Raw genomic sequence first — 26,853 nt, forward strand, 5'->3', positions numbered from 1 at the left:
TATAAAATCGTGTTGTGCCACTTCAGAAACATCACCAAAAAATTACAATAATATGATATAATAACATTAAGAATATTTGATTTCAAAAAAAAACATTAAAATTATTTTATAACGAGTTTTTTTTTCCGATAGAATAACTCAAACAAAAAGTATAACATGCTATAAATTTGATGATAAAAGAGAGATGATAAAATAATACTAAAAAAATTGAGAGAACGATTTAGAATTAGTTCATTCATAACCAAGAACCTATTTATAACCTACAATTGCAAGATTCAAATTAAGCTATAGATAAATAAGATTGAGAACACAAAAATATATCTCGATAATCTTCTATATTCAATATCATGTCATAACAAAATTTTGTTATTATCTATCTATAAAAAAAGGAAAAAGGTGTTTATTATTCTGAAATTATAATCAGTATTACCATTTGGCAAAAGCGGGCCTGAAAGTCCGACAACTCAGCTCCAGCAGAATACGTCAGCCCCCAATTTCCCTTATGGAAATTTACCTTTTTATATATGGATTTCCTTTTATTCCTCTGCTTCTGAACTGTACACAGTTTACACTTCACCTTTGGTTTCTCCGAGCTTTTCATTGAAGCACCACCGTCTTCTCTGGTACAAAGAATCTGCAATTTTGTTTTTATTTTTTCGGTCAACAGTTTGATTTTCATAGGGTTGCGCGAAAACCCATTTGAATTTCCTTTTCATTTTGTGAGCCTCTGGCATTCCTTGTGCTCGTTATTGCTCATTACTCGCCTGAATTTGTTCGAAGGATATTTAAGTTTTCCCCCTCTTTCTCGACTCTGATTTGGGTAAGCAAATCAGATTTTTTTTTGGTTGCAGTATGTCATTTATATATGTCATGTTAATATGTAATGCATGTCTTCTTTTGTGTTTCTTTGTTGCAGAATTCTGTGAATGGCGTTTGCTTATGGTCTTCTGCTGCTTAGTGAGTGAATTTTGGGCGTTTTCTGTTTTTTGATGCAATTCTTTCTTGATTCTCCCCGCCCTGCCCGTGCATGCAGAATTCAAGCCTGACCAAGGGCCGGCCTAATTTTTTAGTTTGAGGTCAGTTTCATATTTTTTTCTTCAACTTGCATTTTCACATATTTGAAATTTTGAATTTTATTTTTCCAAATGAGGGTGATGTCCTGTGTGCGCGCCATTATAGTGAATGTCATGTGAAAATATGGGAAAAGAATAAGAATGAACTTGGTCGTTTAACTTTTCTAATTTAAATGAACTCGCCTGAAAGAAATCAACTCTTTTAAGGATGATTATAAATTTTTTTTAGCAGAGCAGAAGCTTCCTGTGCTTTATTTTTCCAGAATTCTCCTAGATGATACCATGAGTAAGAGGGGAATGCATCAAGACAGCTTATTAGAGCCTGCTGCTTATAAACTGTTCTGGAGTCTTTGGTCAAAATTTTTAGAAGATCATGAGTTGAAAAGACATAATGTTTGGGCTAACCTGCTTTTTAAAAAGTTAAAGATGCCACCCTTATTTTATTAATTGAAGAGCTAACACCATAATGATAATATAATTATGTAAAGTATTTAGCGATAATGATATTTAATGTCAAAAAGTGCGACTGGACTGAGTTGGGACAAAGACTTGCGTGCATGATGATGATCCCTGTCAGTTTTAACATGAGCTCAAGGAGCGTGATGTTGAAGTCAAACTTTCTCTATATCAACAGTCATATTAAGCAGTAATATTCTCGTTCTGGATTAATTTCGTTGTTGACTTGCTTAGGAAAAGCCTCCCCTTGTGCATTGATAATGTCTTTCGTGCATCTGTAGCATGTTAAAAGGTTGTAGAATCTTCAAAACTTCATATTTTCAAGTACATGAAACTGAATCTACGAAACTTACTTTATTGATAGTTTTCTATTTTTGTTTGTCTTAGATGGATTGGAAGCGCTTAAGGTGGTAGTAAAAATCTGGTAAAGGCAACAAAAAATTTGTTGATTCATCAATCTCGCGTGGTCTCTTAGGCTTTAAGTTATAATGCTCAGGCAAGGACATGTGGAAAGCTATAAAAGCTCTTGTTAACTCTTTGCTGCTAAGAAGCTCAGGTTTTGTGAAAACTTGACAATATGAAAGACACATTTTGGGTGGAGGAAAACAGTGGGAAACCTCTTCCTCCTTTGAAGAGGAAGAGAAGAGTTGGGAAAAAGAAAATAGAGTTTATTGGGTGGGGATCCAAACCTCTACTTGAATTTCTTGAAGCAATTGGTAAGGATACAGTGAAAAAGCATTCCCAACGTGAGGTGTCCGAGTTCGTTACCAAGTATATGCATGATAAAAGTCTTGTAAAGAAGAATAAGAGAGTTGAATGTGATGAGATCCTTCGAGCCCTTTTTGGAAGGTCATCTGTATCTCGAACAAAAATATATGATTTGCTGGAGGAGCACTTTGCTGAAAATTTTGATGATTCGGATGATGATCTGCTATGCAGTTCGGAAGAGGAAAATTATAAAGAAAGAAGCTCAAAAAGTAATTGTATTGGTCACAAAAAGAAGGGTTTCGGGTCTCCAAAAAGTTGCTTTGCAGCTATTATCCCTGAGAACATCAAACTCGTTTATTTAAAGAGAACTTTAGTGCAGGAGTTTCTCAAGGTTCCTGAAAGCTTCGAGTGTAAAATAGTGGGGAGTTTCGTCAGGATGAAATCTGACCCTAATGACATTTACCAAAAGAATCGCTTCCAGCTTCAACTAGTTACAGGTGATTGAGTGTAGTGTATGACTCATTATCCTAATGCATGCTGCACTGATGCTAGCGTACTGCCTCAGAGTCTTTTAGTGTTCTTCTCCATAGTGTCCATTTTCGTATCTTGTTCCCAAGCTTCTAAAAAGTGCTAGGCGGTGGGTGGCCGTGTCTAAGCTGCCGCCTAGGCGGTTTTTTTTAAAAATATATTAATATATTGATTATAAAAATATATAAAATATTTTATAATACCAAAGTTAGTCAAAATATGCATAAATGTGTTCAACATTTTCATCAATATTTTTCAACCATACCTATTGATATGCATAAATTTTTTATGTGCATATATTTCAACAAAAAACATGCATAAATTTGTTCTAACCATTTTTTAAAAATGTATTAATATTTTATATTAAATTGTTTTTCAAAAAAATCGAACTGCCTAGGCAGTTTTTTTGTTACCCGCCTAGGCGGCCGATTTTTCCAGCATCGCCTAGAGCCACCAATTTTCTAAAAATTGGGGCGGTGGGTGGCCACCTACCGCCTAGGCGGTCCTAGGCAGCGACTTTTAGAACAGTGCTTGTTCCACGTGTTATAACCCATAGATTCTACTAGGACAGTGCAAAATGAATGTGAGAGACTTTTGGAAATATTCCTTCGAAACTGGAATCGTATTTTTTCTATGACTCTGTTTATAGTGCCATTGATCCATCATCTTTCTTCTATCAAGAGTAATAAATAAGAAGTGAAATTGTTTAACTGCCAAGAGTAGATCAAGGACTATATTATCTTGCTGGGTATAAAACGTCATTGGCTATCCAATGGGACGGCAAGTAAATCACATAGGGCATTGAAATGTGCAAGGCTATTTATAGTAAATCAATACATCAATATGGCGTTATTACCTGAAGATTTTCTATTTACTATGTGAAACATTCTTTGTTCAATTACCAATTTTTTTTTTATTGCTTTCTCATTAAATGAATTTAGTTGCTGAAACCAAAATTTCTTAATTTATCAACCAGGGGAAGGTGATATTTCTAGATTCGAAAAGTGTTGCGATTGTTTACATTTGCTCTAGTTCACCGTAAATTTTCCCTTTTCTCTAGTTTGTCAAGTGATTTTGTATCATGTTCTGAAGGTGTCAAAATGCTTCCCGGAGCTAGTGATGGTCGTATTGAAACTTCTCTACAAGTTTCAAATCATTTTAAAGATGTTCCTATCTGCATGCTGTCAGATGATAACTTTTCTGAGGTAAACATTCATCTGAGCAAGTAAATTTTTCGGTGCTGTTGGCCAGATATGGAGAGTCCTTTAGGCACTCATTATTGAATTAGTTTTAAGAGCACGGTGTTATATGTTGTACGGCACCCAATGACATTTTTTGTGGGTGTATTTTGAGTTGTATTATCAATCTTGAATGAAGGAAAAAATGTTTATGAATCACTCTCAGATTCCCGAGGAAATGAATACATAATTCTAAAAGAGAAAGAGGATTCTCGACAAATTTGTAATCTGACCTAGTAAATCAGATTGCAGTGACTGCAAGACTCTATACAAACTTCATTTCTAACTCATAAGGAATCCTTAGATCACCTTATCCATATGCTGGTGAAAGCATAAAACAATTACAATACATAATGAGCTAGAGGAATATTTGAAAAGGATGAGTGGATGTACTGTTCCCAAACATCTGGAAAACAAAGGCCGACAATGACTGATTAATATCTGGCATTCATTATTAAACCTCTTTAAGAAAGTGAATTAATCTCCTACCTTATCGATGACAACTTAATGAAAAATCATAAAACGATGATTGGTATAAGAAAGATCGTTCCAGATTAGTCCTAAATTTTTTTGGTGATTCTACAATCTTGCCAAACCACCAGGGCCATAAAAAAGTATCGCACGATGAAATTATGAAAAATCATAACAGTAATATATTGTCATCATCTGCCAATTAATTCTGAAAAAAAATTTGAATAGTGACTGGTTTTCCCGATTCCTTTAATGAACATTAAATGTTCTTTTCCCTTTGCCATTTTGCACCTGGTAATCCAAAGTGCAAATGTTGCTGATATTTTATTTACCTGATTTCGATTAGCTCATGAATTTTGAGGATAAATTGCTCAGTGAACCAGGTTTCTTTTTTTATGGGCAGTTCATATAATTTAACACGCACCACCATTTTGCAATTCTTTTACATATAGAGCAAAATGCAGAATGTTACTTTCAAAGGTGAAGGCTGCTCGGTTTGTTTTTGAAAATTTGGAATTAATTTCTTAAAGTTGCAATCTGTATTCTGCTGATATCCATGATTTTAAGAGTTATGCAGAGGACAGTTTTTTATGAAAGTTTGTTGTAAAGGGTCATCACATGTTATGTTAATAACTCTTGGTACTTCACAATTAGACAAAATTTAGGTATCCTGTAATTGGAGGTTCTCATATTTGAGTCTCTCCTACTGTATTGGTTTCGCAATCGATCTCTGTGCTATGTTACTCTTCAATGTAGCTTGGCCCTTCAAGTTTTAATTCCATACTCTGACGTGAAGACACAATTTATTGTTTTACTTTAATTGAATTGATAAAGGTTCAATGTTCACTTGGTGAAGATGGCTGATGTAACCAGCTTTTCATTGTAACCATTTTTGAAGGATTTTGTATTGTGATATAATCCTAGTCTTGTTTGATGCAGGAAGAAATGGAGGATTTACGAGACAGAGTTAAAGCTGGTTTGCTTGAAAAGATGACTGTCGTAAGATTTCTTTAGCGCAAATCGAGTCTTCTTATTTCTTTAATTACTAGGAATTTTATAGCACTTCTCATGAGAGATTTCTGTTAAGATCATATGGTTACCTGGATCTTTTATATCAGAATTGTGAATTTACGATTCTTGAATCCAGGACAGAGATAATTTAAATCAACACTCGGAACATCTGAATTTTAATTTCAATTTTCAACCTGTAAAGACCAATTTTGAGTATGGTTACTGGGCAACAATATTAAGAGAGGCATATGCACTTCAATTTGCAAAACTTGAACATTTTTAAAGCTTTATTTATTCCCTTGAACAAGCCAACAAAAAATTTCATGCTTATAGAGATGATTTAATTTTCTCGTGTTAGATATTTGTTTGGTCATAAATATACGTGAAGGAGAATTTTGAATATAATTTGAAATCTATTTCTCAAATTCTTCATAAATTGAATCCCTTTCTCTAAATCAAATCCATCAATCAAGCATGACCTTAATCACAGCAAATTTTGCACATGGCTTCGTGTAGGGTAAACTAGGAGACTTGTCCGATAAATTTACTATTAAAATTGCTTAACTTGACATAAGTCAATTTGAAATTCATTTGATATTTTGTCCATCTGAAGAAGTTAAAGGATTTTGAGATAATTGGTTTGAAATACTTCATTTCAAATACGTCAATCCAAACACAACCTAAATGCTTGCGTGTAAATATTCAATTGATAAATGCGATTGAGTCCAAGGAAGTAGTTCGGGGCTGCTGCTTTCGTTCAATTTCTCATATTAAATCCTGCTCTTTCCCTATACTTTCCTGTTATTTGCTTTTATCATTTTGGCTGTGTTGTAACTGTTGTCATCCAATGATTTTTCCAACTTCAAAACAAGTTATAATGTGTAGCTCTTTACATAGTTTGATAATCCTTAAAGCATTAGCGAAGTGATGATTGTGGCCCATTTGAGCACTTTTTCTTTTCATGTTAGTCTTAATTTATGTTTTACATGTTCTAATGCATGTTTTGGAGGCTATGATTATATATTATTGATGAATTGTTCACAGGGATTGAAATAGTATTTTGTTGTTTGTTCAACTATTGATTTCAGTTTTATTTTTTGACGGAGTATTATAATGAACAGGTGGAGTTAAATTCGAAGGCCAAAATGTTGCATGAAGATATAATGAAACATGTAGGTACTCCCCACACTCTCTCTCCTCATTTTGTGATTCAAATCTAACTTACTATTTCAGTTAACTATTGTCTTAACGTATGATTTATTAGTGTGCACAAGGAATTACTTAAAGTAAAAGCCATAGTTGTCAAAGGCGATCGTATCAGTATTCTAGATTAGAAAAGTAAAAGTAACGCATAAATATACGATAATGAAAGATTTTCTTACTGCATTATCAAAATATATGTACTTTACTATGAAATAGCAGTAATAGATAAATATTTTTGTGATATGATATATTTTTGCTTAGATTAATTATTTCAATAATGGTTTTTTGTCATATAGCATTAAATAAATATATTTTTTTGAAAAATTAATATTGCGCCTTGCTTCGATAAGGCGCGCGCCTCGCCTTGCGCCTCATGCTCCAGGACCCTTTGCGCCTTAGTGCGCCTTATTGCGCCCTTAACAACTATGTAAAAGCTATTAATTACAAGAGACGAACAAGTGATCCACGTACAACAAAAAAGGACCAAATCCCTAATCATATCAACATTAAACAAAAGCCAAATCTCTTAATAAATCAGAGATTGAGACACCCTTAAACTTTGTATGTGACCCAGAGTTGTTCTACTAATATGCTCTACTAATATGCATGTATAGAAGTATAATGCATCAAATGATTGCTTGTGAGGATCTGGATAATAACGAATATTGAGGTGTAAGAAGTCTATCAGTCGTTCACGACGGAGTCTTACCAGGAGGTTCTCGGCGACGGGTCTTCCGGCAGTCTAGGGTTCCGGCGATCTCATAGGGAGAGATCTTTTCCGGCGTTCTAGGGTTTTCATAGTACGTCTCAGATCTGAAGGCCTGCGTCTCTTCTCCTTCTTCTCCTCCATCTCTCGAGCAAGGAGGGACTAGTAGAGACCCTTGGCTTCGGCAAAGTTGGGTTGGGTTCGAGAATGGCTTCGAGAGTAGGGTTTCAGACAGGTACAGGGGTTTACTACGAGTGGCCGATTTCGAAGGTGGTGGAAGAGGTTAGAATAGCTCAGAAATTGTTTCTTACTAGAATGGGGCCGAGGGGAGCTTCGATTTGTTTGACAGAGAGAACTCGGAAGGCCAGTTATCTTCTGGAGCTGGACTTCAACAAAGCTAGATGATTATGGGCTACGATTTGGGACCACATCAAGAGTCCTAAAGCGTTCCCAGCATTCAAAAAATGGAGAGTCAAGGACGAAGCTTTCTGCATCCATCGAATTAGCAATGACAGAGGCAGCTCGATGGAGGTGAGCAGAATTTCTCAGAATGGGATTAAGCAGCGCATAATTATTCCTAGCGGGCGCGGAAATTGGGGGTGGAAACGTCTGGCAACCCACCTTCACTTCTTCATCAACCACGGAATAGTTCAGAGATCGGATTCTCGGGAAGCCAGAGGCAAAACTCGGGGGCCCCAGAAGACGCAGGAGACTCAGCAGCTTCAGCAGCAAAGAATCAAGGTTCCACAAAACGAGAGGAAGGGATCATTAGAAGCGAAGGAGAATATTAAGCAGTGCTTAGTCAAAGATTGGACAAAAGCTATTATTATTACTAAGGCGAGGGTTGACACTTCATGGGACTTGGTTAGATCATTACTTGGGAAGGCAGTGAATAGAAGGTTAGAGTTACTTCCTTTCCAAGCTAACAAAGCAGTATGGTGGCCTTACAAAGCAGAAGACGCTTCATCCTTCTTGAAGCACAAGAAATGCTACCTAGAGAATAGAGTTACTTTATCCTTCGAAGAGTGGAGACCCCTAATCAATAGGGAACAAAAAGTTTTCGCTTGTTGTAATAGCTGGGTTAGCATTTTAGGGCTCCCGTGGGACTTATGGTCCAATGATTTGTTCAAAACAGTGGGTGAGCAGTGTGGTGGATTGTTGGATATCAGCTTGGACACTATCATGTTCAAAGATTTGTCGGCAGCTAAAATAAAGGTGGTAGGTCCTGTAGGTGGCTTTATTAACAGTTTTTTGCAAATCCAAACGGATCAAGGACCCTTGGTGGTTCGCATTGTGGTGAATTCTGTTAATCTAGATGCTTATGAAATCTATGAAAAGCGCTCGTACGCCCAAGTGGTGGTCGATGGTGTGAAGGTGCCAGTTGGTTGGGGGGGGGGGGGGGTGGATTAGGAAATCGATTAATAAATCGGTAGATAAGACTGATTTTGCTCCGAAGCCTACGCCCAACAACAATGGCCAGCTCAAAATAAAGACTACAGTAACGGTGAACTGTCCTGGTTTGAGAGAGCAGGGAGTGAAATCACCGTCCATAGGTGATCGCATCAAACTTCTCAACAAGATTAGCCCTAAAGGGAAAGAGGATTTTTGTAAGGGTGTTATCCAGTCTAGTTCGGGGTTAGCAGCGGCGGCAAATAAGATTAAGACACCATTCAAGCATCAGTCTCTACCATGTTTCAAGAAGGTGTACTCTAGGAGAAAACCTATCGTGGCTGTTCAGCAAACTTCTGGATTTGCGGAGGGGGGCAGCGTAGTGTGCCCTTTGGATCCAGAGGTCATTTTGTCTAGTAACAAGGATCCCGAGTGGATCAAAGAAGATTCGGTCTTAGAATTCGGCGGAGATAACTTGTCGGAGGTCTCAGACTCGTTTGCGTCAGACAGTGATCTAGAAGGGGGATCTGGCAACAACTCACAGATTCAAGATGGATTGGAGGACATCAGGGACCTCTTTGGGTCTCCGGCAGGTAAGCATTCTTTTCATCCTTTGGTTCATGTTAATATTCCTGATCCTGAGGGGGTTTCGACTAGCCTTCCTTTCAACCTTTGCCTTCCTTCTTTTTCGGGTCATTCCTTTCAGTCTGTCGGGGGAGGGGGGGGGGGGTGAGGAGTCAGTGGGATAGGGGTAGGGGGAGGGGTTAATCTCGCTGTTGGATAATAAAACGGATGATCAGATTGGAGATGTTCTGGGAAACCGGAAAACCTTAACTTCTCAAGGAATTGAGGAGGACAGTGCTCTTCTGGGGAAGAAAATAGGGATCAACGATTGCCTTGCTAGATTGGAGGTTAGTCGGGTGAACTTTAACAAGCCAGAATCAGAGGGCATCCTTCATAGGAGCTCATTTTACCTTAGAGATCCTACCGCTGATAAAGCATCGGTAGGAAACCAGCAGTTCTCGGGCCGTGGGGTAGTTTAATGCAGATTTTCTCTTGGAATATTAGAGGGGGAGGCTCCAGCAGAAGGAGGAGTTTGATTCGTGCGATCCTTAGGAGGGAGAAGCCGGACCTAGTGGTCTTCCAAGAAACCAAGCAAATGAGGGTTGATAGGAGGTTTATAGCGAGTTTGTGGAAGTCAAGATTTATTGAGTGGCTGGAGTTGCCAGCTTTGGGCAGTAGAGGGGGTATTCTGGTGGCATGGGATTCTAAGACGGTATCAGTGAAGGACAACTTAATCGGAGAATTCTCAGTTTCGGTTAAAATAGAAAAGGGTAGTAATTCTGATTGGTGGTTTTCAGGGGTGTATGGCCCATGCAATCCGAAGGATAGGCAATATTTTTGGGAGGAATTGGCAGGACTGGAGGCGTTGTGTAATCCTAACTGGTGTGTAGGCCGAGATTTCAATGTGGTGAGGTCTCTGAGTGAGAAGTTGAACAGCACCACCTCGACCAGTAGCATGAGAAACTTTGACTCTTTGATCAGAGAGTTAGAGTTGTGTGATCCTCCGCTCTTGAATGGCAAATTCACTTGGTCCAACATGCGAGTGTCCCCTATTTGCTGCAGACTTGATAGATTTTTGTTCTCAGGGGGTTGGAAAGAGATGTTCAAGTTCAGTAGACAACGGATACTGCCGAGAATCACTTCAGATCATAATCCAGTAATTTTGGACACCACAAAAGGGGAATGGGGTCCAACTCCTTTTAGGTTTGAAAATATGTGGTTAAAAAATAAGAATTTCAGAGAAGAGTTCGCAATTTGGTGGTCGAGTAAAAGTTTGCAAGGGTGGGAGGGGTATAAGTTCATGAGGAAATTGAAGGATATCAAATCGGACATTAAGAAATGGAATTCAGATAAGTTTGGGAACTTAGATGCGAGAAGGAAGGACTTGGAGAGCAAGATCAGTGAGCTGGACACTAAGGAAAGCGAGGGACTTTGGGAAGACAATTTGGTGATAGAGAGAAGAGTTCTTAGGAGTGAAATGGAGGAGTTAGCTTGCAGGAGTGCTCAAAAGGAATTTCAGAAAGCAAAAGTAAAGTGGTTGAAGGAAGGGGATTGTAACACGAGATTTTTTCATTCTTTACTCCGTCAGAGGAGGAGTAGATCGAGAATTGAGAAACTGAAATTGGACGATGGAACCTTTTGCACGGACAGTGAACTTATCAAGGCGCATTTGATCGATTTCTATAGCAACCTCTTCAGTAAAACAGGTAATGGGGAGGGGTTCGGCATAGAGGGAGTGGAATGGAGCCAAATTGATCACGATGATATGTTACAGCTTGAGCTTCCGTTTTCAGAAGCAGAAATCAGAAAAGCAGTCTTCGAGTGTGATGGATCGAAATCTCCGGGCCCCGATGGTTTCACAATGGCAGTTTATCAGGATTGTTGGCAAATAATCAAGGGGGATTTGCTTAAGGTATTTGAGGAATTTTACGAAAAAGGAATAATTAACGGTGTAACAAACGAAACCTATATTTGTTTGGTCCCAAAAAAGAAAGATTCAGAGCGTATCAAGGGCTTTCGACCTATTAGTTTGGTAACCAGTTTGTATAAGATCATCGCCAAGGTGCTAGCTTCGCGTCTGAAAAAGGTAATGGATTATACGATTGCAGATTCACAAAGAGCTTTCATCAAAAGGAGACAGATTCTTGACTGCTGTCTCATTGCTAACGAGATGGTATTGCTAACGAGATGGTAGAAGAGTTCAGATTGAAGAAAAAGAAAGGATGGGCTTTTAAAGCAGATTTCGAAAAAGCATACGATAACGTGGATTTCAGATTTCTAGATTTTGTACTCATGAAAAAGGGATTCGGTGAGAGGTGGAGAAGATGGATCAAAGGCTGCCTAGACAACGTCAACTATTCGATTCTTATCAATGGCAGGCCTTGTGGCAAAATAAGAGGAGAAAAAGGTTTGAGGCAGGGAGATTCTCTATCTCCCTTTCTTTTTAACTTGGTAGCTGATGTTCTGGCTAGGCTGATGGACAAGGCTAAGGCCATGAACTTTATTCAAGGCTGGGATATAGGGAGGGGAGGAGTCGAGGTTTCTCACATACAATTCGCAGATGACTCTTTATTTTTTGTGAAGGACGTAGGACATCTAAGATTTTTGAAGGACATTGTAGAATATTGAATTATCGGGAGAATACTTTATTGAGATGATATGTACATCTATTTATAATTACAAAGAGTAAATCATATCCCAGTGAATAAGGGATAACAAATCTCATCCTACCTAATTTACAAAGATAATATCTTATCAAATCAACAATATATATTATAAAATAAAACCCTAATTTATCATAATCTACACTCCCCCTCAAGCTTGGTTGTAGATGTTGATGAGACCAAGCTTGCCAACAAGAAATTCATGAGCCTGTTCTGATAGTCCTTTGGTGAGCAAGTCAGCCAACTGGTGAGAAGTAGGAACATATTCAACATTGAGATCACCCCCTTCTATCTTTTCTTTGATGAAATGACGATCAACTTCAACATGTTTAGTCCTATCGTGGTGAACCGGATTATGAACAATACTGATGGTTGATTTGTTGTCACAAAACAATGTCATAGGTTTTTCAACCTCAAGTTTCAATTCCATCATAATTCTCCTTATCCAGATTAGTTCACAAACTCCATGGGCCAGTGCTCTATATTCTGCCTCTGCACTACTTCTAGCAACGACAGATTGTTTTTTGCTACTCCATGTTACCAGATTTCCCCAGACAATGGTACAATATCCTGATGTAGACCTTCTATCAGAAATAGATCCAGCCCAATCTGCATCGGTGAATGCATGTACTGCTCTATTTTCATGTTTTGCAAACAGTAAGCCTTTTCCTGGAGCCTTTTTCAAGTATTTCAGAATTCTACACAGCATCGAGGTGGCCTTGACATGGTGAGTGCATGTATTGACTTACTAGGCTGACTGCAAAGGCAATATCTGGGCGAGTATGTGATAGGTAAATGAGTTTTCCCACAAGTCGCTGATATTGTTCTTTGTCCACCGTTTTTCCTTCAAACATCTTCCCTTTGTTTCCTAGCTCGATGGGCGTATTGCTAGGTTTACAGCCCAACATTCCCGTTTCTTCCAAAAGATCTAATGTGTACTTTCGCTGAGAGACGGAGATACCTTTTTTACTTCTGGCAAATTCCATTCCTAAAAAATGTTTCAGTGTTCCAAGGTCTTTAACCTCAAATTCTTTTGCCATCATTTGTTTTATGCTTGCCATTTCTTTGCTATCATTTCCAGTAATAATGATGTCATCAACATACACTATGAGAATGGTGATGTGTTTATTCTCAGAGTGTTTGATGAAGAGAGTATGATCTGCTTGTCCCTGAACATAGCCAAAATTCTTTATTACCTTTGAGAATCTACCAAACCAGGCACGTGGAGATTGTTTCAGCCCATAAAGTGACTTGTGAAGTTTGCACACTGTTCGAGATCCTAGTTGTTCTTCAAATCCTGGAGGTTGACTCATATAGACTTCCTCTTCAAGTTCACCATTTAGGAAGGCATTCTTTATGTCGAGCTGATGTAGCGGCCAATCAAGATTTGCTGCCAAGGATAGAAGAATTCTGATAGTGTTGGGTTTTGCAACAGGGGCAAATGTTTCAGTGTAGTCAATGCCATATGTTTGAGTGAATCCCCTGGCTACCAGACGAGCCTTGTATCTTTCGATTGATCCATCAGCTTTATATTTTACAATGAATATCCATTTGCATCCCACTGTATTTTTCCCTTGTGGTAATTCCACCAAACTCCAGGTGTTATTTTGCCTTAATGCATGCATTTCTTCAAGTATCGCTATTTTCCATTCTGGGACCATAAAAGCATCTTGAACAGACCTGGGAATGTTTACACTAGACACATTCGAGATGAAAGCACGAAATGATGATGATAGATTTGAATAGGAAACAAACTTTGAGATAGGGTGTTGAGTGCATGGTCGAATACCTTTTCTCAAAGCTATGGGTATATCGAGATCAGAAATTTTACCTGACTGAGGATCCACGATCGGTTCATCTTCTTGGCTGTGGATAGGATTCACAGTGTTTTTATTTTTAGGTTTACGTCTGGAGTAGACTTGCAACTCTCGTTGTGGTATTGCTTTTTCTTTTGTTTCCAAGCCTGAAATATTTTCTAGAGAATTGGGTGTATTTTCTTGGATCTGATTAGTTGTGGGAAGAGTTAGTTGGATAGGATCAGTTGCGGGAAGAGGTAGGTTATCCCAACAAGCTTCATCTAAGCTCCCCCCCTGAAGCGAAGTGGAGAAGAAATAAGGTGTTTTTTCAAGGAAAGTGACATCCCGGGAGACAAACATTTTCCGGGTTTTGGGGCAGTAGCACCGATAACCCTTTTGAGTGGGTGAGTAACCAATGAAGATAGTTTTGATAGCTCGTGGATCTAGTTTGCTGCGGTGGTGGGTATGGATATGGACAAAGGCGGTGCAACCAAATGTCTTTAATGGTAGTTTATGGGTTATGTGGAGGTGAGGGAATTTCTGAATGAGGAGGGATAAAGGGGTAGCAAAATTTAGAGGACGACTTGGTAAGCGATTGATGAGGTAAGCGGCGGTTAGGATGGCATCCCCCCAGAGATATTTTGGGACATTCATAGTGAACATTAAGGCCCGAGCAACTTCCAACAAATGGCGATTTTTTCTTTCGGATACCCCATTTTGTTGTGGGGTATCGACACACGTACTTTGATGAATGATTCCATGTGCCAACAAATATTCACCCAGGATGGTGTTGAAGTATTCTGTACCATTGTCAGTGCGAAGAGTTTGAATGTTTGTATGAAATTGTGTTTGAATCATTTTGTGGAATGCTGTGAAGATTTGACTTGTGTCAGATTTGTTATTAAGGAGGTAAACCAAGTGACCCTCGTGTGATCATCAATAAAGGTTAGAAACCATTTTTTTCCTTGGGAGGTCGTGACTGGAGAAGGCCCCCAAATATCACTATGAATGAGTGCAAATGGTGAAGACGGTGTATACGTTTTAGAAGTAAAGGGAGATCGAGTATGCTTAGCCAAGGGACAAACATCACAATCAAATGTATCAAGATGTTTATTATTGAATAATGAAGGAAACAAATGTTTTAAATACGAAAAACTGGGATGGCCTAACCGATGATGCCATAACATTATTTCACTAGACCTAGAAACAAAAGTAGAGGCAATATTCGAAACTTGAGTAGGAAGACCTTCAGGCGGAGCAACCTCCAAATAATAAAGACCATTGTGAATCCTAGCACTGCCAATCATCTTCCCCGATCGTGGGTTCTGAAACTGACAGGAGAAAGGCACAAATTTAGCAACACAATGATTATCAAGAGTGAATTTACTAACAGAAATGAGATTGCATGCTAAGGAAGGGACATGGAGGACTGAATTGAGGACAATATCTGGCGACAAACGGATACTACCAATACCCATAACAGGGGTCATCGACCCATTAGCAATTTTCACAAAAGTGGGACTCGAATAATTAGTAAAATTGCAAAATAAGCTGGAATCTGATGTCATGTGGTCGGATGCACCGGAATCAACAATCCAAGATCCTAGACAAGTAGAGTGAAGGGCCCAAAAAATCATACCAGATTGGGTCATTGAGCAGGACCCAACAGGGGGTTTGGTGGAGGGATTCAGAGACATTTGACGCAGAAAATGACAGTACTGTTCAATCTGCTCAATCTGTTCCTTGGTGAAGGGTGCAGCTGGTCCAGAATTTGCAGGATGATCCTGGATGATTTGGGTGTGAAAACCGTGCGTATCCCCTTTCTTTCTGGGCTGCCAGTTTGCGGGCTTACCATGTAGTTCCCAACACTTATCTTTTGTATGTCCAGGGCGCTTACAGTGCTCACACCAAGGGCGTTTGGATGTACGTGGAGTAAAAAATGATGTTTTGTGTGTCACAAGGGCAGAGACATCAGGGGCAGACTGTTGGCGGGAGAAATCATCGGATAACATTACTTTTCTGCGCATTTCCTCACGTCTAACATCAGCAAAGGCATCTTCAGGTGATGGAAATGGTTCACGTGCAACAACTCTGCACGAACATCATCAAGGTTGCGGCTGAGGCCAGCCAAAAAATCGAAGACACGTTCTTTTTCCAAGGACTGCCGGATTTTAACGCTGCAGGAAGCACATGGCGAAGTATCTTCAATAAACAGATCCAATTCTTGCCAAATATCCTGAAGTTCAGAGAAGTATTGGGTGACAGATTTCTCCCCTTGTTTGATGTCTTTCAGTTTGGAGCGAAGCTCAAATAGTTGAGAAGAGTTTCCAAGATCGGAGTACATCTTGCGAGCTGCGTCCCAAACTTCTTTCGCGGTTTGAAACCAAAGGTAACGCCGACTGATTTGGGGCTCCATTGAATTCAGAAGCCAAGCCATAACAATTGAGTTTTTGGCTGTCCAGGTTTTGAACGAGGGGTCATTGTTGTCAGGCGATGGTAGATCACCAGTAAGATAACCCAACTTTCCACGACCGCAAATTACGATCTTGATTGATTGAGCCCACTGAAGATAATTACGCCCATTTAATTTATGGGAGGTAATTTGTAGATATGAAAACTCGCTGCCGGAAAGAGAAGCGATCGATCCATTGGATTTCTCAGCCACTGTGTCGCTGGAAATCACAGAGACAGTGGAAGATTCTGCCGACATAGTGCTATAGGTGGGCCGCTGAAGAGGAGATTAATAGAGTGGACTGCGGAAAATTATGGCAGAGAAGAGAAGAAAGATGGGCTGGACGAGAATTGAGAGGTCCTGGCGCTCTGATACCATGTAGAATATTGAATTATCGGGAGAATACTTTATTGAGATGATATGTACATCTATTTATAATTACAAAGAGTAAATCATATCCCAGTGAATAAGGGATAACAAATCTCATCCTACCTAATTTACAAAGATAATATCTTATCAAATCAACAATATATATTATAAAATAAAACCCTAATTTATCATAATCTACAGACATTCTGTTTACTTTTTGCGAAATGTCGGGTTTGAAGATCAACCTGGATAAGAGTGCTTTGTTGAGCATTAATTGTGAGGCCGAAGTGGAAGTAGAGATGGCTAGAGATTTTGGTTGCGGGCTGGAGTCTTGGCCCATTACTTACCTGGGGTACCTTTAGGAGGAAATCCTCTCAAGATATCCTTTTGGGAGCCGGTATTGTTCAAAATGTCAAAAAAGCTGGCGAGTTGGAAAAAATCTTTCTATCGAGAGGAGGTAGACTAACTTTGATTGAGGCGGTGATGAATGCCATTCCGTTGTATCAGTTATCGCTATTCAGAATCCCTAGGGGGGTGGCGGGGACCATGGAAAAGTTAATGAGGAATTTTTTGTGGGATGGGCCGGACGGGGACAAACATTGTCATCTGGTATCTTGGGAAAAGTTTAGCTAGCCAAAGAGTAGGGGAGGGCTGGGGATCGGCAATATCCGTTCTAGGAATAGAGCTTTGTTGGGTAAATGGTGGTGGCGTTTCTCGGAGGAGGGTAATTCGTTGTGGAAGAGGATTGTGGCAAGCAAATACGGCATGCATGAGAATGGATGGGATGCGGGACTGGCAAAACATAACACTTTTCGGAGTCCCTGTAAGTTCATCTCTAGGATTTATCCGGATTTTATTCAATCAGTGAGGTTAGAGGTCAAAGGGGGAAATAGAATTAGGTTCTGGGAGGATTGTTGGGTAGGGCAATTCTCTTTTCAGTTTCTGTTTCCTTCGCTTTTTCAGATCTCTAGCGCTCATAATAAATCCATTTCTCATTTTCTTTCTAGCGACTCCATCTCTTCGTTAAATTCTCCTTCATGGGATTTGCATCTTCGTCGTAATATTAGGGATGAGGAGCTGGGTGAGTTGTCTAGTTTGTTGGAAGTTTTGGGTAGGGTTAGCCTAGTGGACGGAGGGGAGGATGTTCGGAGGTGGAAGTGGGTTGACTCAGGAGTGTTTTCAGTTAAATCCTTCTTTGATTCCTTCTTCTCGGATGATTTGTATCCAAAATTCGATCTTTCTCACATTATCTGGAAGGCTAAGATTCCCTCTAAGGTAAAGGTATTCGCATGGACAACGGTGTTGGGAAGATTGCCGACTTGTGATGTGATTCAAAGGAGGTTTCCGAATTGCTCCTTGAGCCCTAATTGGTGTGTATTGTGCAAACAAGTGGCAGAGAGTCAAGATCATTTGTTGGTTCATTGTGCATACACAAGTTCCTTATGGTGGTTGCTGCTGCAGGAAGTGGGTTTGTCATGGGTGGCACCAGGTTCCACGAGAGAGCTATTCGGAGCAGATTTGGGTTGGTCATTGGGAACTAGGGGGCAAATTTTGTGGGGTGTTTTAGTGCATTGCGTTTGTTGGATTGTTTGGCTAGAAAGAAACAGAAGGATATTTGAAGATGAAGAAGATTCGATTGAAGTTACTTGGGACAAGATAAAGTTGAGCGGATCAATTTGGTTACACAATATAAAAGAATTTCAACCTTTTGCTATTTCAGATTTGTATAGGGATTGGAGCTTAGCTTTGAGCTAGATTTACTTGAACATCTTTTGAGGATTAGTGGATCACTGGTCTACAATTTGTACTTTAATTATTTTAATTATTAATAATATTTATGTTTCTGATAAAAAAAAAAATATTGAAGTGTAAGATTTAGATGAATATTTTATGTAACTAGGGTTGTATCTCATGGTATATCTAAATTATATTAACTGACGTATATGCCTTAGCTATGAGAAACTTAAGTGTATTCGAGCTTTCCACCTCACTTACACAGTAGTGACGGTGCTAGATGTAATGTGGATGACTTACATGCCTTTTGGCTATGATTTTAAGCACTCGTATCAATATTTGTCATAATTTTAGTAATTTCAAATATTATTCTTAAATAGAGATGATTTTGGACACCGATCTTGTAAAATTTATCATAAAATAACTGTATTGGTCAAACTGTGGCCGTCTTCCTAATCCGACAGAAAATCCAATGAGTTTAGTCATCTTTCTTGTCATCAAACTCTCTTTCTGTAGTCTGCTTGATGTGGTTTTCGAGCTTGACTTGTTACAGTCAAAGCCTATATATATTTTTAATTATGCTGCAATTCCATTTTACGAGTAGAAAGCTTATATTTTTTCAATTATGTTGCAATTCCATTAATGAGTGGCGCTATCAATGGGAGAGTTTGAAATATAACCTTCGTCAAACATTTTTTTTGAATTGTAACATTTCTTTAAATTTTTTTTTAAAAATGGCCTTCACTCATACAGGAAAACAGATGCCAAACAAAGGTTAAAAATTGAGAAGGTTATATTTCAAATTCATGGTCAAACAAATGTCATTTTGTTAAATATTCACCGCTATATCTACTATGTACCTAAATTATCATGTTCACTCTTGCAAATGGAGGCGCATTTAATTACCAACCAAGTGATCCTTGAGCAAGAATTTTGATCTTGTGTATCACGTAATCTAGAAGTTAATAATTTCAATAGTTCTTTCTCTTATTTTTGCTAACCTCTGCTGTGGTTCTGAATATTTCAATTAATCCTTTTTTTTGGTTTGTAGTGGATTGCGAAAGAAATACCATTGTTACAAAAGCTCATTGATCATGCCAATGAAAAAGGACGGCGGAGAGAATATCCTTTGATGCGCCTAATTTTCACAATGTAACTCATATGTGCGTTCTAGTTTGTATATCAACTGGACAACTTCATTATACATGTGCTGAGGCATATCATGTATCTTGCTTCTTGGAACAAAACCTAATCATTATTTTGAGTTACATACACAAATGGGAACTTGTAGGTAAAAAGAAAATGATAAAATCAATTTAATTAGGCAATTTCATGTATCTCATACCATTCTGCTATTTTTTTGTGGGCTAGACGATGCATGTGTCATCTTAAAAAATTTTGACCAGTAAAAATGTTGTTTGTCAAGTTTTGCCCCTTTTTTGTAATATGTTTGGGCAATTTCTTTGGCTTAATTTCAGGTAGAAGACCATTACATGCCCGGTACATATGTTTATGTATTAATTTTTTTTGTTATAAAAAAATACCAATAATAGAATTAAACCCCAATGACCATTACACACTGTATTGTACTGAATTTTCATCATCCAAAATAAATTTCCCTTCAAATTTTCTCTCAATGGACTTTTGTTGTAGCCTTTGTGAATCTTGTTTTGCCCGGTTTTGTTTTCCTGGTTTTTGAGTCAGACTTGTTTGCTTGGGTAGATTGCTCTGCCTCTTCCTGTGACATTAGTTACTTTCGGTGGAAGTTCATGCTCTCCACAGAGCCTTGTTAGGTTTCTTCATGGTCTTGCCGTCATTTTGTCAACGAAGCTAAATTGTCTTTACTTTATGCCATCAATTTTTTTATTCCTAATTAATAAATATCCATAAAGTTGTCTAGTATACCAACTTTAAGAGTCCCAATTGTTTTGTTCCAAAAAAAAGTTTAAACATGATAATTTTGTGCCTGAAAATGGTTTGTAGCGTTTCATTGATCTTTTTATGAAGATGTTGTAACAATAGCAATATAGTTACCCCTACGACGTCTATTTCTGGGAACTCCTGACATGTCAGTCATATATTTTGTTTGGAATTAGATAACTTTGATGGCACAAGTGAGGGAAATGGCTACTATCCCACTACTCTTATTTGTTATTATATTTTGGCAACATGGTTTCCTTAATTTTATTGAGTTTACGTTATTCGAGCTCCTAGAAAGAAGGAAGCAGCTACAGAAACCATCAGAACAGGAAAAATTATTTGCTACCATTCCAGAAGTTATTGCTGAAGAATTAGTGCCTGATGAGACTCTGGCTGTCTCTTCTGAAAAAGCAGAAAGAGAGAGCTGTTCACCGAAGTCCGCTCTTAGGGCTTCAGATGTATCCAGCGCAGATGCCTCAGGTGTGTTTGTTTGGCTTTTGACGTCTTGCTTTCCTGGTTCTTTACTCGCACCTGATGTTCTTTACTAGTTTTGAAATCCTTATCAAATTCTTTTTGCTATGTCTTCTTCGTCATGATATTGTCATTTCTGTATTATTCCGACTGCTAATAGCTGAGGCTGACCTATATTTGTTTGCTTTACCACCCTTATCTGCCTGTCTCATTTTCTTGCCAGCATCTCTATTTTTCATTTTTCTGTTTGGTGCGTTTGTTTTAATGATGAATTGGCTGAATGAATTCATACGAAGGGGCCGTTTTACAAAATGAAAACAAAGAAAACAACAAAATACACAGAGAAAAGAGAAAGACACAGCATCATTATTTTATATAATCTTCCTGAATGGGTAACTTATGTTCAAAAGCCTATATTTATCCATGATAGCAATTCTTAAATGTGGTAACTGTTCAGTTATCATTCTTTGATTTGAGGTATAAAATATGCTTGATTCTATGAATTAAATCTTTCTATTTCTCCACACAAAGTATAGACAATCTATTTTGGGAAAGCATACAATAGATTTTTTAGACAGCTAATATACTGACACTAATGCATCAAATCATATCCTAGGAGAAAATATAGTAATTCAATTTATTATGCAAGCTGTACACGTTGACTCTCACCGTCAAGTTAGTTATAAATATCATGTATGCTCGCTGAATAGAATGGTGAATGGTACACTAGGAATAGCACCAGTCCTCATAAAAGCTAGCTGATTTACTTTGCCACATTCTTGATTATCTTTAATGTGGCTCATGCAAGATCAACATGCTTTGTTCCATTGTATTACACTGGATTCTTTGCGATTTTGGTAGCTGCCATATTATTGTTGAAGAGTGTCCTAAGTTTTTCTGAACCAGAGCTGAGTTTGCTTTGGAGAATTTTTAGCAAGCAAAGCTCCATAGTTGCATGATGAAGAGCACATATTCAGCTTCTGCACTAGACTGTATATTGTTTCTTGCTTGTCCAAGTCATCAGATTGCCCAGGATAAATGTTATATATCATGACCTACACTTCCTATCCAATCTAGATTCGTCAAATTCTATGTATGTATGACCAACTGTTATGTGCGCGTGCAAAGGATCTAGTTTGGCACAATTAACAGGGAAATTCCCACTTGCAATGGTGTCAACATGTGTATGGGATTTTCGCCCTCGTCTCGCTATTTTGATGATTGTAGGATGAGGCTCATTAAAGAGAACCTCACGATCACCAAACTCCTTGATAGGAATAAAATTTCTGACATCTTTATTATATTCAAAAACTTCCAATAAATACATAAAATGTCTTGATGACCAAGAAACCAAAAAGGTAAAAGCCTGTCTAAACCAAAATATAAAAACTCCCTAACCAATGAGAGAAACTCTTATTTTGAAAAACAAACGAGAAGATAGAAAATTTGAAAATCCTATCACTACCAAGGACTGTCTAAGCTGCAGCTTTGAACTTCCCATATGTCTGTCTTCGATAAACGATATCCTTGCGTGCTGTTGGGCATAAGCTAGTCTCTGAAGACTGTTAGGCTTGACTGGTCGTGACACCAATTTTGTCCTGACGACCATGTCTGGAGAATATTATACCTCTGCTAGGAGAAGACTTATTATCCAAGATATACCTCACTACATTCCTGTGCCAATCATTTGGATTGTGCATGAATCACCACTAATTGCATATGACTAGTTGAATTAATATGAGTTAAATAGCTCAATTTCTCCACCGGACTGTTCAAAATTGATATTGAAATCATGATTCTCTCCTCAATGGGAGTATTTTTCGACCACGACAACTCTCACTTGGTTGCCGATTCTCTATTGCTCAATGAGCGAAATTGTCATTCTTGTTTAGCCAAGGTCCCAACAGCTTCACAATGGTTGAGCTCCTGACTGTGCGCAACATTTTGGCTGCTGCTTGGGAATTGTAAGGCTGCAACTTGCTTGATTGCTTACACTGAAAATATCTCAATACTTGGATTCTCGGAGTGTCATGGTCCCAGGTTTTTCATATTGTTATGTGGCGATTTAAGGGCTGATCATAATTCATGATGCTTTAAATTCAAGGTTCCTTAGAGAGAACCTCTCGATCTCTTGGTTTTAAGGCTCGTTGGGAGAGAACTATAGATCTCGTAATACAATATTGTGAATATTTCCTGATAAATTAATAAAATACTCTATTTATAATAGAGTACGATGATTCGAATAAAGAAATCGAATCCTGACATAAATATAAGATCACTCTATAGAATGATCTTATTTATTTAAAACTTAAATAAAGGATAAGACAACAACAAATCCTATATAAGAGATTTTAGCAGAATAATCCCTTGGGCTTGAACTTTCCACATTGGTGCAATGGAGACAGTTATGCTTGGATGGTTATGCTTGGAGACTCCTTTACTTGACCCTAAAGAAACATCTTGGGCTTAGTTATTCTCTTTTAATTGGTAAATATTAGCATCTATTTACTCTGCAATCTTATCTCCCATTTCATTCCATCTTTGTCATTCTTTTCCAGGATTTGTGAATGTGGTTAACAGTTCTCAAGTTAGTCTCAATGATTCAATTGCTATCAGAGAAAAGGGAGGTAGAACTTTCGATATCATACCTGTTGAGGCTCCAAATGGTAACTCAATGTTTAAAGTACTATTTTTTCATAATAATGTTTTATCTTTTAGCAGAAAATTTATGTCTTTTGATAATGTGTTACCAAAGAAACTACACCTTAGCCATTTAAGCTCAGGATGCTGAACTTGGGAATTGTTAAACCATGCGTGTCATCAATCACAAACCATTGAAATCTAAATGGAATCTCTGACACCTTGTGCATAAAAATTTTGAGACTCATTTATTACCTATTTCATTTTTTTGTTATAAATGAGTATTTAATCACTTAGGTATCAATGAATTGTAGGAGATGCGAATGCTGACGGGGCGTTCAAGCAGGCGGAGGAAATGAGTAAGTCTCAGTTTTCTCGCAGAACTCGCCTCTAAAAAATTCTATTTGGTTGCATGAGCTTGCTGTTGAAAATTTTATCTTATCTTCAGTACAATTGGATGTAGGATATATTTGAGGTTTTTAAGTGTCGATTTTTATTTACACAAGATTTTCCTGGACGTTGTTAACATGTAGATACCAGACTAACCGCAACCCCCACATTTTCTATCATCTGTGGTGGTGATTGTCATATTTAACTTTCTGCCACATTTGGTGTTACATCAATAACTAGATGTTCATCTCTATTTCATGGCATAAAAGGTTTTATTCAAAAGGCTTGCTAATGGATATGTATCGAACATACAAATAGTGTTTTGTATAAGTTGTAGAGATAACTGTATCAGCAGACTTGTGATATGGGACCGAAAGTGCTGGTCCAAGTCATTTTCTTGCCAACTGATCTTTTATGATTCGATGCTGTTCATCTATCCTGGTTTTTGGATGATCCTGCATTGTGAATTCTTTAAATGGGAATGTTGCAGCCACTACTTTGCACTCTCAGCACCCCATTTCATTCCATATATGCATTTCTGTCCAGGTTTTGAAGATCTTGCAACGCGGTCTGAAGTTACTTTCAAGGACTGGAATGTTGTCGCAGACAAGGATGGGATTGTTGCCAATGCCAATTGTGCCATACCATTTGAGGCTCTAAACCGTAATGCTGTGCCTTTTAATATTAATTTTTAAAAAAACGAGATCAACAATGTGCTTTTAGTGCTTGTTTTCTGTAATTAAATGGATTCAGATTCAAAAGTTTTACTATCCAATATCTAATCATGTACTTGATGATGGATGCAGGACACGAAAGTTTTTGCGAGACTTTCAAACAAGTGGAGGAAACAAGTAAGCGCCAGTTTTCTTATGAAACTCTTCTCAAATCAATTCTGAGTTCGGGTATTATATGATTTAATTAATGAAGTGGGGGTTTGTAAATGTCAACTACCATATGCTCAAGACTCTAAAGCGCTATAAATTAATATGCTTTACAAGCTTAAGCATCAAAAAGTATGTTTAGTTGTTAATATAATTTTAATAGTCTCGAGACAACTAATAATTAAACATAAAAATATGTAAGATCAGATGTAAAACTTTATATTGGGGGAAAATAAATGAGATCAAGGATTTTCGTGGCAAGAATTCAGAACGCCTAAAAAATTACCTACATTTTTTAATAACTTATTTCATGAAATTTTTTTAAAATTTTGCAATATTAATATGGAAAGGAAAAACATTCCTTTTTTTTTTTTTTTTTTGTATGCATTAAGCCCGTGTAATCCGGTCAACTAATGTTTGAATATTTTTTTAATCACTTTTGATCGAATAGTTGTGTTTTGCTAATGCTTCACACTTAATCTTGCTTAATCCCAATTTAGTCTCACATTTTACAACACTACATCTAAATATTTCTGCAGTTTAGTATGGAAATCTTCTTTGATAGCATTGAGGTAGTTTGGGTACAGCCCCCTTCATTTTCTTCACTCATAGGCCGTGCAACATTAGATATTTTCGTATCTCTACCTTAAAAGGTTACAGGAATGTGATAAGCGATGGCAAACATGATGAACATTCAGTAAATAAAACAGAACATGCAACAGCGATGAATTGAAATTATGCACACCTTTGAATATGTTTTAATTTTAATTTAATATGTTAGACTTAAAAGGCACATTCAACTTGGTTTGTACAACTTCGATGGATAGACTGGGTAGCATTCCACCTCCAACCAGTGGGTTTCTTAATAATTTGTATGATTTTTGTGTATTATTATTTATTAATGCTGACTGCGTATTTTTGCTCTCCTAAACTTATGTTATAGTTTCACCCACTTAAACGATATATATAAACACTATTGAGGTAGCTCATTTCCACGACATAAACTAGATTTGCTAGCTCATTTACCTTACTCTTTGTCAACATGTTACAAATTATTGCAGGTTATCGAAGTTTTGAATTGCCTGAACCCACCATCACTGGTACCGTCACCACTAAAGAAATGCCGGTTGTGAATTCAAAAGAGAACAAACCTCAACAAAGTTCTGAAAAAACAGCTGCTTCAACCCAGGTAATTGAGTTGAGCGACGACGAATCAGAACCAGAGGACAAAATGGGTACAAATGAAATAGGCAGTGAATCCTCCGACAATCCCATATGGCATTATTTGGATCCCCAAGGGCAAATTCAGGGTCCCTTTTCGTTGAATACATTGCAGCAATGGAGCGATTATAATTACTTCCATTTGGAGTTCAAGGTTTGGAAAACGGGTCAAAGCCAAAATGAAAGTGTTCTTTTGATTGATGTTCTGAGGCAGACGTTGCCTTCGTGAGAATTATTAGAGGTTTCAGCAACTTGGTATGTAAATTTTGATTAGCAAATTCGAATGCTTTGGAATATTATATAAACTATTCACTGTAGTGTATTAAGAATAATAGAAATATTCATGTTTTATGAATAGAAAGTTTAAGGTTAGGAACTTTTCTGGTGTGAACAATTAGGAATTAAACTGGAGAGAAGATCATGTTGTAGGAAGATTCTGTTTAAAAATTCTTGAATACAAATGGGAGAGATTTCAGGTTCAATTCAATGTCCAACTTTGATAAAAGGTGAGCCACGCTAGAGATGGTTTTAGGCTATGCTTCTATTATGTATATAGTCCTGTTTATCCATCCCCACCCGGATGTGACATCTTGTCTGCTAAAGCCTTTAGCCCAGTTCTTATAAATGACAATGATATTATCCAAGAAGATGGGATGACGAGTGATTAATGTGGTTCATTTCCCGACAAACAAGCAAATATATATATATATATATATATATATATATATATATATATATATAGTAATTTTCAGCTGTCCGACCATTCCTGTCCAACTCGTTCCCGACCATTAAAACTCGTTATACCGGGTTTTAGTTGTTTTTTTAAAAAAATTTTGTATCACTAAAACTCACTACCGGGTGTTTTAGTTGTCGGGGATGAGTTGGACATCATTGGTTGGACAGCTGAAAATTTATATATATATATATATATATATATATATATATATATAACCTACGAATGTACATTGT

General features: G+C 37.7%; 1 protein-coding gene across 5 annotated transcripts; it reads left to right on the forward strand.

Moving 5' to 3' along the window:
* Positions 1-449: 449 nt before the first annotated feature.
* LOC140880175 (uncharacterized protein At5g08430-like) lies at positions 450-26,348 on the forward strand. Of its 5 annotated transcripts, none has more exons than XM_073284371.1 (14): positions 450-820; positions 917-1,076; positions 1,917-1,953; positions 2,026-2,734; positions 3,858-3,970; positions 5,414-5,473; positions 6,607-6,657; positions 19,413-19,483; positions 20,559-20,761; positions 23,311-23,418; positions 23,707-23,751; positions 24,329-24,445; positions 24,589-24,633; positions 25,725-26,348. In XM_073284371.1, exons 4-14 carry the CDS (start codon positions 2,107-2,109, stop codon positions 26,111-26,113), a joined length of 1,830 nt encoding a protein of 609 aa, XP_073140472.1. In that variant the 5' UTR covers positions 450-820; positions 917-1,076; positions 1,917-1,953; positions 2,026-2,106; the 3' UTR covers positions 26,114-26,348. The 5 variants fall into 5 exon arrangements, with proteins under 5 accessions (XP_073140472.1, XP_073140474.1, XP_073140470.1 ...); XM_073284373.1 differs by having other exon boundaries at positions 917-957; positions 1,034-1,076; positions 1,917-2,734; XM_073284369.1 differs by having other exon boundaries at positions 450-623; positions 725-820; positions 1,917-2,734.
* The last annotated feature ends 505 nt before the right edge of the window (positions 26,349-26,853 follow it).

Source organism: Henckelia pumila, chromosome 2, assembly GCF_033568475.1.
Source record: "Henckelia pumila isolate YLH828 chromosome 2, ASM3356847v2, whole genome shotgun sequence".
Lineage (NCBI taxonomy): Eukaryota > Viridiplantae > Streptophyta > Magnoliopsida > Lamiales > Gesneriaceae > Henckelia > Henckelia pumila.

What these genes read in the sequence shown, in the direction of transcription:
- LOC140880175 (XM_073284370.1), top strand. Translation starts at nt 2,107, where the DNA reads ATGAAAGACACATTTTGGGTGGAGGAAAACAGTGGGAAACCTCTTCCT. An exon ending in CAGATGATAACTTTTCTGAG is followed by an intron (nt 3,971 to 5,413) that starts GTAAACATTCAT and finishes TGTTTGATGCAG; the next exon opens with GAAGAAATGGAGGATTTACG. An exon ending in CAAGCAGGCGGAGGAAATGA is followed by an intron (nt 23,752 to 24,328) that starts GTAAGTCTCAGT and finishes ATTTCTGTCCAG; the next exon opens with GTTTTGAAGATCTTGCAACG.